This window comes from Canis lupus, chromosome 6, assembly GCF_011100685.1.
Source record: "Canis lupus familiaris isolate Mischka breed German Shepherd chromosome 6, alternate assembly UU_Cfam_GSD_1.0, whole genome shotgun sequence".
In the NCBI taxonomy this organism is placed as follows: domain Eukaryota; kingdom Metazoa; phylum Chordata; class Mammalia; order Carnivora; family Canidae; genus Canis; species Canis lupus.
Window position 1 is genome coordinate 39,966,761 of NC_049227.1, and position 15,574 is coordinate 39,982,334.

General features: G+C 64.6%; 1 protein-coding gene, 2 long non-coding RNA genes and 1 other non-coding gene across 5 annotated transcripts; 3 read left to right on the top strand and 1 right to left on the bottom strand.

Moving 5' to 3' along the window:
- Positions 1–547: 547 nt before the first annotated feature.
- Positions 548–2,983, top strand: LOC119876333. Its single transcript, XR_005360388.1, has 3 exons — positions 548–786; positions 1,369–2,036; positions 2,240–2,983. It is a non-coding gene; the product is annotated as an uncharacterized LOC119876333 (long non-coding RNA).
- Positions 2,984–3,149: 166 nt separating this feature from the next.
- LOC119872223 lies at positions 3,150–7,477 on the bottom strand. Its single transcript, XR_005360985.1, has 3 exons — positions 6,947–7,477; positions 3,475–5,895; positions 3,150–3,213 (listed from the first exon to the last, which is right to left on the bottom strand). It is a non-coding gene; the product is annotated as an uncharacterized LOC119872223 (long non-coding RNA).
- LOC119872343 lies at positions 4,361–7,150 on the top strand. 2 transcript variants are annotated; one of them, XR_005360987.1, is made up of 4 exons: positions 4,361–4,554; positions 4,850–5,125; positions 5,399–5,544; positions 6,518–7,150. It is a non-coding gene; the product is annotated as a transmembrane protease serine 9-like (transcript). The 2 variants fall into 2 exon arrangements; XR_005360986.1 differs by having other exon boundaries at positions 4,361–5,125.
- Positions 7,478–11,728: 4,251 nt separating the features above from the next.
- On the top strand, positions 11,729–13,156 carry LOC100049001 (tryptase). Its single transcript, NM_001097555.2, has 5 exons — positions 11,729–11,791; positions 11,936–12,107; positions 12,223–12,488; positions 12,601–12,764; positions 12,834–13,156. The coding sequence occupies exons 1-5, from the start codon at positions 11,731–11,733 to the stop codon at positions 12,996–12,998; spliced, it is 828 nt and encodes a 275-aa protein (NP_001091024.1). The 5' UTR covers positions 11,729–11,730; the 3' UTR covers positions 12,999–13,156.
- Positions 13,157–15,574: the final 2,418 nt, after the last annotated feature.

The following is a 15,574-nucleotide window of genomic DNA, read 5'->3' on the forward strand; positions in this document are numbered from 1 at the left end:
CTCTTCCTCCCTACAGGGGGGTGTCTGCTTGTCTGGGTACCACTCAGGTGACAGCCTTCGCTGACCCTCCCAGGTACCTTCCCTGGCTGGGCTGAGTTCCAGATGCCAGGCACGGCCAGGCAGAAACGCCCATAGGCAGCTGAGTGTGGGGCTGGAGGCAGAGCAAGGGGTCAGGAATCAGGCTCAGTAGAGCTGCGGCACGGGGCCCCGAGAGCGGAGGGGCAAGAGGAGGCCAAAATGTGGGTGTGCTTTCCCGGACTGCCCCACAGCGGGCACCACAGCCACGATGGGGGAGCCTCGGGGCACCCACCCTCCCTGGCCTGCGCCCCCTGGGGCCTCTGTCCTGGGCATCTGTTCATGGTTCTTGGATCCAGCAGAGCTAGAAAGATTGCCCACACGGATGAGGGAACAAGTGAACTATGATAAAGTCCCCGGGTGGAAATGGAACAGCTGGATTGCTCCCTCGGTGGGCGGGGGGGGGGGGGGGGGCGGGGCGTGGGGGCAGATGTGCTCCGGGGACCCCGAGAGAGATGGCACTGGGGTCTGGGTGGCGAGAGGAGGCGGAGAGCCACAGCCCCAGGCGGGAACAGCTGTCAGCGTGTGGGGCTCCCGGGGGACCCGAGCCCCTGGACGTGGGTCCTGTGGATCTGCCAGGATGCAGATGCAGGGGCTCAGCACAGCCCATGACATCAGAGTCCACGGCCCTGGCGGGCAGCCCTGGGGCGCTTTTACTGCTTCCCCGGGACTTTCCAAACGTCTGCACCTTCTGTTGTGGAGCACATGTGGGTAAGCAGAAAGGAAAAAGTTACTATTTTTATCATGAAGACAAGGGGACATTTCCTGGTTGGGTTTTTAAACCATGGAAGAGGGAACTTGTGCCACCTCAGGAAGCCCCCGCCCCCCGCCATCACCCTGTGCCAAGGCCCCGGGCTGGGGACGGGACGGCTGCGTGGCCGCGGTGGGCCCGTGGGGCCCGCTTCCTGGGGGACAGAACCTGGGGCTCAAAGGCCAGCAGGTGGATGGGACCGTGAAGGGATCAAGGGCTCTGAACTGTTTCAGGGGTGGAATTTGTGTCATGGGTGTGTTACCATGGTAACACCAAGTCCCAGCATCGTTCCCTGCATGTCAGGGGTGGTACAGCGAGGCCAGGCCGGCGGAGGGCCCCCCACCCTGCAGGGCTGCCCCCGCGGCCCCTGCCTCAGCCAGGCCCTGCCGTCCCCATGCCTGCCGAGGCCCACCCGGCCTCTCCTCCTCTGTGGCCCCTGCGGGAGGGATGGTGGTCACGGGAAGCCAAGGCCCATGGGGCTGGGGTGGGCCTGGGAGGGAGTACCCGAGATAAGAGGGCTCCGGTGTCCCCGGCCCCCCCAGGATCAACAGGGTCGGCTCCACGGGGAGGCGGCTCCCGTAACCTGCCAGGCCTTCCTGCTCCGTGTTTGTTCTGCACCTGGTCCAGGCAGATGCTTCGGGTCACCACGCCCCAGGCTCTCCCCTCAGCGCCCGCCCGGTCCCTGAAGCCTGCTCCCCAACCCACCCGCGACCGCAGGCTGGCCTCCCTGGGGCGGCTGCAACCGAGCTGCGTGCTCAGCACACGGGTGCACCGCGGGGAGGGAGCCGCTCTCGTCGGCAGGAGACCCCTGCCCGGCCCAGGCCACACAGGGCACTCAGCCCACGGTGGTGCCCACACGGCAGGGGATGCTGGCCCTTCCTACCTGCAGCCTGGCCGGGCAGCAAGGGAGCCAAGAGCTCTCCCAGCACATCCGGAGTGAACTGGTCACCTCGTCCGGCTGCCAGCCCTGGGGGGACCCCGGATCCCTGTGCCCCTGTGCAGCCCCCACCCCAGGGCTTCCTTCCCTGCTCCGTGCTTCTGGGACCTCGGAGGGACAGGGAAGAGGGTGGGAGGCCAAGGGGAAGGGGTTGGGTGTCGTTCCCAGCCAAAGTGACACAATGCCAGAGGCAGGTGCCATCGGAGTCAGGTGCCACCGAGGTGCAGGGAGAACCACGAGTCCCCACCAGGCCCTGGGTGGACGCCTCTCCAGGTAAGGAGGGGGTCCCTGGAGAGCAGGAGGGGCAGGCTCGCCCTGTGGTCCTTCCTGGGCTGGGGTGGTGCGGACCCCACGAGGCCAGGGTCACAGGGGCCCCTGTGTGTTTGCGGCGGGGAGTCCTGTGGGAGGCTCTGAGGGCTGCGGCGGGTGGGGGGGGGGGTCAGGCGGCAACACCCCCACCCTGCCGGTGCCCGCAGATGCTGCTCTTGCTGGTGCTCCTGTTGTTCGTCCTGGGAGACGGGGGTGAGTCCCCAGATCACAGTGTCCGGCTGCCAGCGACCCCGACCTCCAACCCTGGGGGCCCAGGCCACGACTCCTGGTGGGCTCCTTGCCTCGCGGCTCTGCCCCGGGGACGGGGCAGGTGGGGTGGGTGTGGGGGTCACACTCCACCCAAGCTGTCCTCGGAGCTCCACAGCCCGGGCCCCCTGGTCTGTGTGAGAACTGTTGCGCTCACGTGCCCTTCTGTGACCTTCAACGCTCTGAGGGCTCTCCTGGCAGCAGCTCCCCCGCGGGACAGAGGAGGATGTTGGGAGGCACAGGATGGAAACTGAGGCTTCTTGGTGCCCCCTCGTGCCCCAACCTGCCAGAACCACATGCAGGGCCTCCCCTGCTTCCAAATAACAGCCGTGGGAACGTCCACCTCCTTCTCCACCCGGGCCCCCAGCCACTCTCGGGGCCCCTGACGTCCAGATGCCCTGAAATTAAGGGGAAAACTCAGCTCCCATGGCCAGGGCACACTTCACGTGGCCAGGCCCCGATCCCACTGGACGGCAGAGAGGGTGCACGCCGACCACTGTGGGGCGTCCCGGGCAGTGCCGTGGGCTGTGCCGTCTGAGCGGGGGTGGGAGGGGACCCCACCTCTGCAGCCCGACCTGGGCCCCGATCGCCCAGGGGGAGGCCGGCCCGGTGACCCCCTTTCCCTCCGGCAGCGAGAGGCTTCACCCCGGAGGCCCGCATCGTGGGGGGCGCGGCGGCGGTGCCCCGGCAGTGGCCCTGGCAGGTCAGCCTCTGAGTCGGGGGCCAGCACGTGTGCAGAGGCAGCCTGGGCGCTGGGTGCTGACCGCCGCGCACTGCGTCTCTGGGTGAGTCCCGCCCGCCCGCCCACGGCTCCTGGTCAGCCGCAGGCTCCCCGCTTCGCACCTATGCCTCGATGCCGGCCATTTCCTTCAAACTAGGAAAGAAAACATATTTTGATGATCTGATGCTCCTTGGAAGTAGGAACTTTTTTTCCACTTTTGGAATCACGGTTAAATGCACAACATGCAATTGGCCGTCTCGATCCTCTCTCAGCGCGCGGTTCCGGGCAGTAGCTCCGTCCACACTGTCCAGGGACCACCCCACTGCCCAGCCAGGACCCCCCACTTCCCAAACCGAAGCTCAGTCCCCGTGAGCCCTCACCCTTACCCCCACTTCCCGGCTCCACAGTTCTCACCTCGTGGAAGTGGATCCTATGACGCCGGCTTCCCAGTTTGGCTTGTTTCACCGAACGGGAGGTCTTTGAGGGTCATCCATGCTATCACGGCAGGTGTCAGAAGTTCCCTCTGTTTTAAGGCTGGAGACTATCCCCCTGCGGGGACGGGACGGGCTTTGTGGGTTCAGCTGCCGCAGGACACTTGGCGGCTCCGCGCCCCAGCCACCGTGCACGAGGCCGCGGGGAGCACGGGCGGACGAGAAAGTAGCAAATTTTTCAAGAGCAAGACCCCTCCTGACAATACTTGCCAACCAAACGCAAAACAAAACAGTCACGAAGCAACCCACAGTCAAGGCTGGCCCCTCCTGAAGCCCAACTATGCTGTCGCGCGACCTTCCCAGAGGGGATGATTAAAATATAAGCAGCTGTCCCAAGTGTTATTTTGGGGGTATATAAGCCTTTTGCAATTCTTTTTTTTTTCTTTTAAGATTTTATTTATTCATGAGAGACACAGAGAGAGAGGCAGAGACACAGGCAGGGGGAGAAGCAGGCTCCCTGCAGGGAGCCCGATGCGGGACTCGATCCCAGGACCCTGGGGTCACACCCGGGGCGAAGACCCTCCACCACTGAGCCCCCACCGGAGCCCCGCCTTCTGTAATCCTGCGGGTACAGGGCCCTTTCCGGAACATCCTGGGCAGACGTTAAGTCCTGATACGTGCCCAGCGGTTACTGGGGGCTTCCTGCCCCCATGTGCTGACACCGGCGCACCATGCAGCATATTTTCCGCTCATGACAGCCTCCCCAAGAAGCTCCCCCGTGCTTTCCAATGGGTCCTCTCCGCGGGAGACACCCTTCCTGCGGCCCCTCCCAGGCCACTGCCCCCCCCCCCCCCCGCTGCCCTCGGAGGCCTCAGCAGCCCCAGGGTGCACCCCTGCCTTCGCTTATGGGGCCCTGGCCCCAGCCTCCGCCGAGACCGTCATCTCCCATACCCTGCTCCAGCGCAGCCCCGACCTAGTCCCCTGGCCCCCGGGTGTCTTGGTGCCGCCTCCCCGATGGCTGTCCATCTGGCCCCAGGCAGAACGGGGCCACTTTGTCCTCCCAGTACGGGCCCTGCTGCATGGGGGGCTCTGCACTCGAAGCCTGCACCACCCGCTCTCGCGGAGCTGGATTCCTCCCTAGAGCCTCTCCTGGCCCGACGGGTTTCTCGGGGACAAGGATGTCCCCGGCGTTCCTTATGCCTCGCTCCGACCTGTGGGCCAGGGTGGAGCAGAGGGTCCTTCGGGGAGGAAGGAGGTCCCGGGCGCAATGCCCTCTCCCCGGCAGAGCTGGGTGGGCGGAGTGGGGGCCGCCATGCCGCCATCCTCAGAGCCCACCGTGTCCTCTGCCCCTTGCCCAGCGTCGTGACTCTGCAGGACCTGAGCGTCCAGCTGGGAGAGTCTGTCCTGTACACGCATCCCCGGGACTCCGTCTCCGCGGCGGTCATCAGAGTCATCCAGCACCCCTCCTTCAACGGGGATGCACTCCAGGGTGGCAACGTGGCCCTGGTGAAGCTGGCGCGCCCCGTGGCCTTCTCCCGCACCACCAGACCCATCCCTCTGGCTCCACCGGGCTCCTACTTCCCCGCAGGCACCCTCTGCTGGGTGACCGGCTGGGGGGGACTTCAGGCAGAATGGTGGGTGAGGGACAGGGGTCTGGGGCAGAGGGAGGCACCGCAAAGGGGACTCCCCTCGGCCCCTCACCTCACCTTAGGGGCCGGCCTGGGCCACATCCTGCACCTGCTCAGCCGGCTTTGCTCAGGCATCTGCCCCCCGTGACACGTGCGCCGGCCACGGGGGAGGACCCGCGGAGCTGCTGCCCTTGGCTCCTCCAGAGCGCAGGCTGGGGGCCTGGCGGGTCACCGCCAGGTGGGCCCTGAGGCCCCCAGCCACAGTCCCGTGTCCCGCAGAGGCCCTGCTGGAGCCCCACAGGCTGCAGGAGGTGGATGTGCGCACCGTGGGTCTGGAGAGCTGCCGCAGGCTCTACTACCCAGAGCCCATCGCCGCCGACATGCTCTACGCCGGCTCCTCCCGGGGCCAGAAGGGATTCTGCGAGGTCAGTCCCCCGCCACTGGTGCTCCTGCCCCTGACCCCCTGCAGCATCTGGGAGAGCTGGGGACACCTGTAGGCCTCAGTTCACCCTTAGGTGCGGTGGGAGCGAGGCAGCGGCCCCCTTCACAGGGAATCTGATGCACCTGCTCTGTGCTTAGCAAATAGCTGTCCCGGGTCACCTCCCTCGTCCTCAGTGACCCCGTGAAGCAGGCCGGATCCTGGGCCTGGGGCAGGGGAGGCATCCAGAGATCCAGCTCCGGGAGGCCGGGGGCTTTTCTCACCCAACGCAGCACAGTGTCTGGCTTGGAGCTGGAACCTGACAAATAATTCTCGTAAGAATGAGATCAGATCCATCCTGACAATAAAAAGCAGAGAGTGTCGGCTCCGGCTGTCACAGGGCTGTGAGCAGGTGCCACAGGGCGCAGAGGGATGGGGTCCAGGCCCAGAGACACCACATGACTGGTAAGGGGGGCAGTACGCATTGGAAGAAGCAGGCAGGCTTGGCAATAATAATAAGTATTAATGCAATTATTAAATAATTATATCATTATATTATATGTAAATTATAAATATGTAAATTAATTAAAATATAAATTAATTAAATTAATTATATTACTACAATAATTATATTAAATAATAATAATAATAATAATAATAATAGATTGCATCTTAGCTCTGCTTTTACTAGCTAGGTGACCTAGAACAAGTTGCTTGACCTCTCTGAATCTTAGAGTCCTCAACTGTCCAAAAGAAAAAAGAGGCAGCTAGAGCCGGTTTGCAGGCTGCAGGGAGGCACAGCCCAAAGATGGAAACCGAACCCTACCAGGCCTGTGCCTGCAGCCCCAGGGGCTTTCCCTTGGGCGCCCTCCCGGCCTCTAGCACCGGGCCCCTGGGATGGCAGCCTCGCCCGAGAGCGCCCACCCTGCTGCATAGACCTGAGTCCCATGGGACCCATTTGTTATTCCTGCTTCTTCCAGGGCGACTCTGGGGGCCCGCTGGTCTGCCAGCTGTGGGGCAGGCGCTGGGTGCAGGCAGCGGTGGTGAGCTTCAGCCGCGGGTGTGCCGAGCCCGGATTCCCGGGGGTCTACGTCAGGGTCTCTGCCTACTGGACCTGGATCCAGCGCCACCTGCTCCCGCGGGGGAGCCAGAATCGGGGGAATCGCAGGGGCTGACCCCTGCCCTCGCCCTCTGCCCTGCTGACCTCGCTCCTCCACTCCCCCACCGCCCACCCCACTCTGTGCCTCCTGCCCCCACCCCCATGGGGCCAGAGGCACCCTGGAGCCCAAGTCCCGGCTTCTGTGGAGAGAACAGGAAGGAAGGCTGGCACTCGGCCTTGTGCCGCTTAAAGAGCTGGGGCAGGGTGGAAGCACACGTGGGGGGGGAAGCCAGGGGCTGCCAGCACCCACCTGCAAGGAATAAATGCTCCGTAAGCTGCTCTTCTGGCAGGTTCTTTCCAACCGTTGCTGGGGGGTTGGGGGGAGGAGCAGGACCCACATCTACCCCAGGCACAGGCCCCAGGAGTGCACTGCGTGTTGGCGGTCCTCTGGGGGTAGGTGTGTTGGCGGTCCTCTGGGGGTAGGTGTGTGCAGGAGTGTGCAAGTGTGGGCAGGTGAGGGCAGGTGGGTGCAGGTGGGGGCAGATGGGGACAGGTGAGGGCAGGTGGAGGCAGGTGGAGGCAGGTGTGGGCAGGTGGGGGCAGGTGGGGGCAGATGTAGGAGAGGCCTAGGGCTCTGCTAGATTGTCCCCGCTGCCAATATCTAAGCACTTTTTGAAACATAGAAAACAATTTTTTTCCCGCTCTTCTGGAGACTCTCTTCGAGTTTTCTGTTTGCTGTTTAACGTCTGACTCTCGGGCTCGGGGACCCCCACAGAGTGAGCACAGACCCCAGGGGCGCGGGGCGGGTGGCCTCGGCCTGGGAGGGCGGGGGCCAGGTCTCCTCTCGCGGCGCCGCCCGCCCCGCCCCCTCCGTGACCCCGCCCCTCACCACAGCCCCGCCCCATTGGCCCCGCCCCTCAGCGATCCCGCCCCTCCCCGCAGTCCCCCCGCGGCCCCGCCCCTAACAACAGCCCCGCCCCCTCCGCAGCCCCTCCCCTCGATGGCCCCGCCCCCCGCCCGCGGCCCCGCCCCTCGATGTGCCCCGTGCCCCCAGCCCTGGGATCCCTCAGCCCGGGGCACAGGCCGCTCCGGCTGGCCTGCAGGGTGCATATCCCGCCCTCCCATGGGCAGCTGGAGGGGAGGGCGGCCTCTATTGGCTGCCGCCTTGCTTTCCTTCTCTCTCAAATGAATAAATAAAACCTTAAAAATGTTTTTCAAGTGTCCAAATCCATTTGAGTTGGACAAATATATGCAATCAAGTAACCGCCACCATAATCGGTTTAGACCACGTCCCCTGTCTCCTGAGCGTCCCCTCCTGTCCAGGGGCAGCCAGCACCCTCCACACCCCTGGGGGGGAAGGGGCAGGAAAGGCCCCCAAGGGAGGGGGGAGGAGGGGCTGAGGACCGGCTCCGCGGGCGTGGCCTCCCCCTGCACCCCCGTGAATGCTGCCACCTGGCAGTACAGACCCAAGGTGACCTGTGGACAAACCCACGTTGTTTTCGCCTCCCTCAGGCAGGGGGGTGGGGATCCGTGCCCCCTCTTCCAGGAAGCCCTCCCCGGGTTCCTGCCCTCACCACACATCAGATGGGCGCAGCTCCCAGCTGCCCCGCTCAGGGCCGCCCCTTCCTAACGGTCCTCCGCGTGGCCAGGGCCTCATGACCCAGATGATTAGGGGTCCTGGGAGGGGCTGACCTTGCCTGCACCCGCCTCACCACCCCCACCCCGCAGAAACTCCAAACTTCACCGGCTCTGCGGGCTCTGTGACACCGAGCTGCTCTGTCCCCTTTGATGGAGAGCAAACTGCAGCATGGGGAGTGCTGTTCTGGCCCGCATGCTGCCTCCCCTGCCCTGGGGATGCCCTGCTGGCCGGGTGGCATCTCCTGGCACCCAGTGCATGTGGGTCAGGTGGGCCTAAGTGGTGGCCCCCTGGGGGAGCCCTCCCCCGCGCCCCCATCCTCACACTAGCTGCTCCTTTGGCCCTGACCGCTCCTGGTCCGAGCTGGGCTCACCTGCATCTGGGAACAGGAGCAGGGCAGGGTGGGTGTGGTTGTCAGGGACTTGGGGCCACCTCTGCTCACCCCCGCCCTGCTGCCCTCCCTGGCCCCAGGCCTCTGGAGTCTGCAGCTCTGCGCTGGACCCTCCCCAGCCCCGTCCCCGCTGAGCCTTTCTTCCTGAAATGCCCCTCCCCCACTTCATCCAGCCCTAGGCCCATACAGGCTGAGGAAAGTTCTGCAGGTCATCACCCCAACAAGGGACCGTGATTACCCTGGGTGGGAGGGAAAAGGAGGAAGGAAGATGGATTTCTTGTGTTTTTGCCTTAAGGTGTCTGTATCCGTCTAGAGCGGGAACGTGCTCCCCTTGTAATTGGAAATAACTTCCGGGGCCGCCAGGGCTCAGCGGTGGAGCGTCTGCCTTCAGCTCAGGGCGTGACCCCGGTCCGGGGATGGAGTCCCCGCATGGAGCCTGCTTCTCCCTCTGCCTGTGTCTCTGCCTCTCTCTGTGTGTCTCTCAGGAATAAATAAATAAAATCTTTAAAAAAAAAAAAGAACTGGGATCCCTGGGTGGCGCAGCGGTTTGGCGCCTGCCTTTGGCCTAGGGCGCGATCCTGGAGATCCGAGATCGAATCCCACGTCGGGCTCCTGGTGCATGGAGCCTGCTTCTCCCTCTGCCTATGTCTCTGCCTCTCTCTCTCTCTCTCCCTGTGTGACTATCATAAATAAATAAAAATTAAAAAAAAAAAAAAGAACTTCTGGATTAAGAGGGAAAAGGAGCAGCCTGTTCAGTGGGCAGGCTCGGAGCGCGGGATGGTACAGAGCCGGGGCAGGTCTCCCTCACTGGGCTGCGGAGGCTGAGGAACAGCCTGGAGGGGCAAAGGAGGAGCTCCCACCTCAGGGGCCTAGAGCCTCACCCAACATGGAGCTGGGTTCTAGAAGGATTCGAGTTGAGGCCTATGTGTCCACATGGATGAATAATCATTAAATCTCTGTCCAGAAACACAAAGACCTCCAACTTTAAAAAGAGGACAAAACAGCTTTCAGCCACTGTGAAAAAAAATAAAGTGTACGTGCATTTATTTAGATGAAAATCTCCAAATGATGAAGGGAAGCCAGGAACTCTAGTCGACAGAGGAGGCCGGCACTGCCCGAGGAGACAAGCCGCTGACTGCGGGCGCCTCCCCCAAGGCCACCCACCAGGAATCTTTGCTCCACCAAAACTCCGCCCGGGCCCAGTGTGGCAGGAGTCACTGCTCTGAGGACACTGAGGACAATTCTTCACTCCCCTGCCCCCCGGTGCTGAAGGTCATGCAAGAGCCCCCAAGGGAGGTCCACCCAGAAGCCCCCACGTGTCTCCTCTGAGTGGGTTCCCATTCAGAGCCCCCCCCCCCCCACCGCGTTGGCTACAAGTCCCTCCTTGTCTCTGCTTCATCAGAAAGGAGCCCCGTCCCACACCGGCCTCTCCGCTCCCCTGTCGCCCCCGTCCTGAGGCAAGGCGCTCTCAGCTCTTGACCTCTGAATCCCACAATGGATGCAGACGTGGGAGGCGATGTGTCACAAGCCAAGTGTAGTCGTGATGCGGGATACATAGCATAGAATACGTGAGGGGGATGTGGTGCAAGAGATGTATTATTCGATACATTATGGGGGGAAAAGCACAAAAGAGACTCAATGTTCAATGTATTTTTTAATTTTAAATTTTTAAAAAATTTTAAGTACGCTTCACACCCAATGACATGGGGCTTGAACTCACAACCCTGAAATTAAGAGCGGCACACTCCGCCCACGGCGCCAGCCAGGTGCCCCCAGACGCTCCACTGTTGAAGTCCTTGTAACAGCATCCTTCTGCTGCTCCAGTTTGAAGGTTGGGCTCATCTCATTTCTGGGGGAGCTGAAAGCGTTGTGGTGTTGGTCAGTGGTGTGAGGGGGGGGTGCAAGGCCCCAGGGGGCGTCCGTCAAGGTGAGCGTGAGGCCAAACGCCCCACCTTCCACGTGGGTGCGCGGTGTCAGCGGGGAGGAGGGCAAGGGGAAGAGCGGCGGTGCCCCATCTCAGCCCCATCACCGTGCCTGGGCCACCCTACAAACACCTTCTCAATGATAAGAGAACTGACGTCCCGGGACAGACAACTAACCCCAGATCTGGAGAGGATGAGGACTGAACGTGGACCACCTGGGACAGATGCTGCAGGGGCCACCCAGAGCCAGGCTGGTGTCCAGGCAGGGTGGGGCACAGCAAGGCTCCCTAGAGGAAGGGGCAACTCCATGGCAGGGGGAGTGCAGGGGGCCCAGGGTCCGTGAGGGAGGACGTGGGCTGGAGGCCCGGTGACCAGGAGGCCCAGGGGAGAGGGAGGAGGTGGGTGGAGGCACGGGTGGGGTGGGGGGCCCAGCCCTGGCCACGGAGCCCAGTGGGGGCAGCGTCCAGGGGGCCAGCACCGGCCTTTCGTGTTATCTCATTGTCACGTGCATCCGCCCCTCCCTCTGCTGAGAGCCCTCAGACTGCGCGTCCCTCACAAGGCGCAGATGCAATCGGGGGCACTGCTCAGTAGCACCCAGGGGTGGGCATTGTGGGGTCCCCAAGGAATCGGGCCTGCCATGTTGACCCCCTGGGAGGAGGGTGCGGAGAAGTGGGCAGTGTGAGCATTGGCAGGGGGTGCTGTCCCTGAGGGCCCCCCTGCCCTCGCAGTGTGCCCCCCCCCGCCCCCATAAACTTCTCCGAGGGAGACAGCGCAGGGAGGCATCTTAGCCATCCAGAGCCCGAGGCCATGCCCGCCCTCCTCGGGGGTGGCGGGTCCTCTGCTTGGCCAGAAGCCCACCCTTGGGGTCCGGGTGGTGGGGACGCAGGTCACGGGAGCGCCTTCATGTGAATCATCCTGTTCCTCCAGTCTGGATTGGAGACCGGCAGGCTCCTCCCCGCCCCCTCCAGCGGCCTGGCAGGATAAGTGGGCGGGGGAGAGCAGCTGGGCTCAGACAGCAGTGGTCTCGGCCAAGGTGAGCCCTCTGCCCAGAGCCCCGATCCAGGGCACTGACCCCTGACCTCAGGGGACCCACTCCATCTGCAGACCCCAGCCTGGCCCCGCTGCTCCCCCACTGCTCCTTTCAGATGCCCAGTCCGCTGGTGCTGGCGCTGGCCCTCCTGGGGAGCCTGGTCCCCGTGTCCCCTGGTGAGTCCTGGCCATGGGCTGCCCTGCCCCTGCCCCCTCTTCCCACACGCCCAGCGATGATTGGGGGGGTTGGGTTTGGGGAAGCACAGGGGGCGGCCGAGCCCGGGCCAGGCTGTGTCCGTCCTAATGGCGCTTCACCCTCAGCTCCCGGCCAGGCGCTGCAGCGAGTGGGCATCGTAGGGGGGCGGGAGGCCCCTGGGAGCAAGTGGCCCTGGCAGGTGAGCCTGAGACTCAAAGGCCAGTACTGGAGGCACATCTGCGGGGGCTCCCTCATCCACCCGCAGTGGGTGCTGACTGCTGCCCACTGTGTGGGACCGTGAGTGGCCGGGCGGGGGCTGGGTGAGGGTGCTGTGGGGCGGGCGGGGGCTCCAGCCCTTCCCCCGGGGTCCAGTGGCCTGCTCAGCCCCCTGAGTGGGCGCCTCTCTCTCCAGGAACGTCGTGTGTCCTGAAGAAATCAGGGTTCAGCTCAGGGAGCAGCACCTCTACTACCAGGACCACCTGCTGCCCGTCAACCGGATCGTCATGCACCCCAACTACTACACACCCGAGAATGGGGCGGACATTGCCCTGCTGGAGCTCGAGGACCCTGTGAACGTCTCTGCCCATGTCCAGCCGGTCACCCTGCCACCCGCCTTGCAGACCTTCCCCACGGGGACGCCGTGCTGGGTGACGGGCTGGGGTGACGTGCACAGTGGAAGTGAGTGCGAGAGGCGGCCGGAGGGCGGGGTGAGCCGACCCCCTCCGGGAGCCCCTGGACAGCCAGGCCAGGCCGGCTCCCCTCCTGATGCGCCACCCGCCTCTCCCCGCAGCGCCCCTGCCGCCGCCCTTCCCCCTGAAGCAGGTCAAGGTCCCCATCGTGGAGAACAGCATGTGTGACGTGCAATACCACCTGGGCCTCAGCACGGGGGACGGCGTACGGATCGTCCGCGAGGACATGCTGTGCGCTGGCAACAGCAAGAGCGACTCCTGCCAGGTGGGCACCCCCGCCCTGCCCTGGCCCCCGCCGCCCGGCCCCGGCCGCCCTGACCCTCCCGCTCCCCAGGGCGACTCTGGAGGGCCGCTGGTCTGCAGGGTGAGGGGCGTCTGGCTGCAGGCGGGTGTGGTCAGCTGGGGAGAAGGCTGCGCTCAGCCCAACAGGCCTGGCATCTACACCCGCGTCGCCTACTACCTGGACTGGATCCACCAGTACGTCCCCAAGGAGCCCTGAGCCCAGCCCCCGGGCCGCCCGGGTTGGTGGGGAAGCCGGCCTCCACGGCGCCTCACCCCTGCCCCCCGGCCCGGGGGCCGCCCTTTTCCCCCTGTCCCCGTGGCCTGTCCCCGGAGCCCGCCGTGGGCGCCCACCCTCATTAAAGTGCATGGAAGCAGACGTGGTTGTCGCCTGGCTCTGGCTGTGCGGGTCACGGGGCAGAGGGGAGGGGTCCAGGCACCGTCACGGGGGCCCCAGGCCCCGAGCACGGGGTGGGTGGTGTTGCTTAGGCGCCCCCTGCCCAGCCCCTGGGACTGGGGCCAGTTCTCGGCTCATGGCTTGTGTCTCTTGAGTGACAAGCGTTTGGGACAGAGGCAGCAACGGTGATGGTGATGGGGTTCAGATGGGGCATGACCCCTATGCCCCCACCCCCTCCACGCTGACACTGTGCACCCATGCGGGTGCGTTTGGCCTCAGGCTCACCCTGGCTGAGTGTAATCAGGTGTGGTCCCCCTGGAGCCTTGCTCCCCCCACCCCCGCCCATGGCAGTGTGTGTCACGGTCACGCTGCTCCTGCCTGAGCCTGTCGTCCTGCGGCCACGGGGCCCCCCCGGGCTGCCTGCCTTCAGGGCCTCAGGACCAGGTGGCCGCGGCCGTTCCTGTGTCCGCGGCGTGTGCTGGGGGCACTGCTGAGGTCCGGGGTGCACACGTCCTCCACTGTGCAGGCGAGGCCGTGCACAGGGCTGCCCGCAGCTGCCCGCGGTGGGGAGAGCGCCCCTTCTACCCCGCCCCGCAGTCCTCGTGCTGACAGGCAATGGGCGGTGGCGCCTCAGCAAGTGTTCGGTTTCTGAGGTTTGAGGAGAGGAGCCCCCTGCGGAGCTGTTGCACTTCGGGGCCCTTGTCCACACGAGCTCAGGCTCCTGGCGGCCAGGCGGCCCTTCTCTTGGAGCCGGGGCTTCTGCCCCACGTGGACCCCCCCCCCCCGGGCCACCCTGCCCTCCAGGCCCCGGGGGTGAGGGTCTCTGGGTGCAAAGCGTCCCCAGCAGCAGAGTCTCCGTTCATCCGCGGGTCCTTCTGTAAAGCAGGGTGCTAACCTTGGTCACTGGAAGGGCGTCCTGCTGGGCCCCCTGCTCTGTGCACATGGTCGCTTGCATGAACCTACCGACAACCAGAGCAACACCGTCTTAGGGGGAGTTTCTGGGCTCTTCAGGCCAGGAAGAGCTTTCTAGATCCATCTTCCCCTCTCCCCTCCCAGTCGTCAGACGCGAAGATCCACATTTAATCTACCGAGGCTCTGGGAACCATCTCTGTCCTTAGCAGGGAAGCCCCTGGAATGATCCATCAGGGTCCTCCTCCAGCGCTGACTGTTCCCGCAGCAGCTCGGGGGGTGTGGGGGGGCGGGGACGGAGGGGGGCCAGGAGCCATCCCGGTCACAAGCAGGCCGTGGGGCCCGGGCCGCTTGGTCTGATGCCCGCAGAGCCCTCACTCCGGTGGAGCAGCAGGGACAGAAGTGCCCACCCTCCTCTTTTTCCCATTTCAGCTTCCATTTATTGAACTACAGCCGTGATACCTGCGCAACCTAAGCCCGTGAAGGAAACCGGGCACCTCCCTCCTTCCTCCCATCTCGCCCCCTTGGGGTCAGGCCGCCGCCCACGGGGCCACCTCCCTCTATCCCCAGCCTCACGGACGTACACTTACAGGATTTTTAAAAAACATTTATTTATGTATTTGAGAGAGAGCGAGCGAGCATGAGCGGGGGGGGGGGGGGGGGAGGGAGAGAGACTCCCCACTGAGCGCAGAGCCCGACGCGGGACTCGATCTCACTCCATCTCACGACCCTGAGATCACCATCGGAGCCAGAACCAAGAGGGGGCGCCCAGCTGAACGCGCCCCCAGGCACCCTGACACTTAGGCCTTCTTACCAGCTGGTTGTGTGGGGACCGGCCAAGGGAGGAGATCCCGAAGGGAAGCCCCAGGTTCCCCGAGGGGGGAGGCAGACCCCCCGCTGCCCCTTGATGCCCCAGGAGCCAAGGAACGCAGCCCAGCTTGGCCAGCGGCAGGTGAGGACAGTGGGCACAGCCTCCTATCGGGGAGCTCAGGCCCCTCTGGGGGGAACGGGCTGACCAGAGGGGCCCTGGGGTCAAGGCCTCCAGCAGGCTGGCCGGGTCCTCTGGAGAGGCCACCACGTTGTCCGGGTGACGGGTCAGCCCCCGGGAGCTGAGTGCGGGTGCCCGGGCGGGGAGAAGGGTCCCCACAGGTGGAGTATGGAGCCAGGTGGGCGAGGGCCTGAAGTCCCGGCTGTGGGGACACGGGGCGGCACGGGACTCCTCCCTTGCCCTGCCCCCCGGGGTGGGCAACATCAGGCACCCGGGCTCCAGGAGAGGCGGCCTGGGCGGAACTCTGCTGCCCCCCAAGCCGTGCGGCCAGCGTGGGCTCAGCGCAGGCCCAGAGCCGGTGCCGCTTCCACCGTCCTCCAGCAGGACAGTTACCGGCCACGCTCCACACAGGTCCTGGGGTGGGGGTGTCTGAGCCCCGAGAAGCCACATCCTGCTGGATTGCCAGGCAGCCACCCGGGCCTTGGTTTCCCCACATCTAAGG

What these genes read in the sequence shown, in the direction of transcription:
- LOC100049001 (NM_001097555.2), top strand. Translation starts at nt 11,731, where the DNA reads ATGCCCAGTCCGCTGGTGCTGGCGCTGGCCCTCCTGGGGAGCCTGGTC. An exon ending in CCTGGTCCCCGTGTCCCCTG is followed by an intron (nt 11,792 to 11,935) that starts GTGAGTCCTGGC and finishes CTTCACCCTCAG; the next exon opens with CTCCCGGCCAGGCGCTGCAG. An exon ending in GCTGCCCACTGTGTGGGACC is followed by an intron (nt 12,108 to 12,222) that starts GTGAGTGGCCGG and finishes CTCTCTCTCCAG; the next exon opens with GAACGTCGTGTGTCCTGAAG.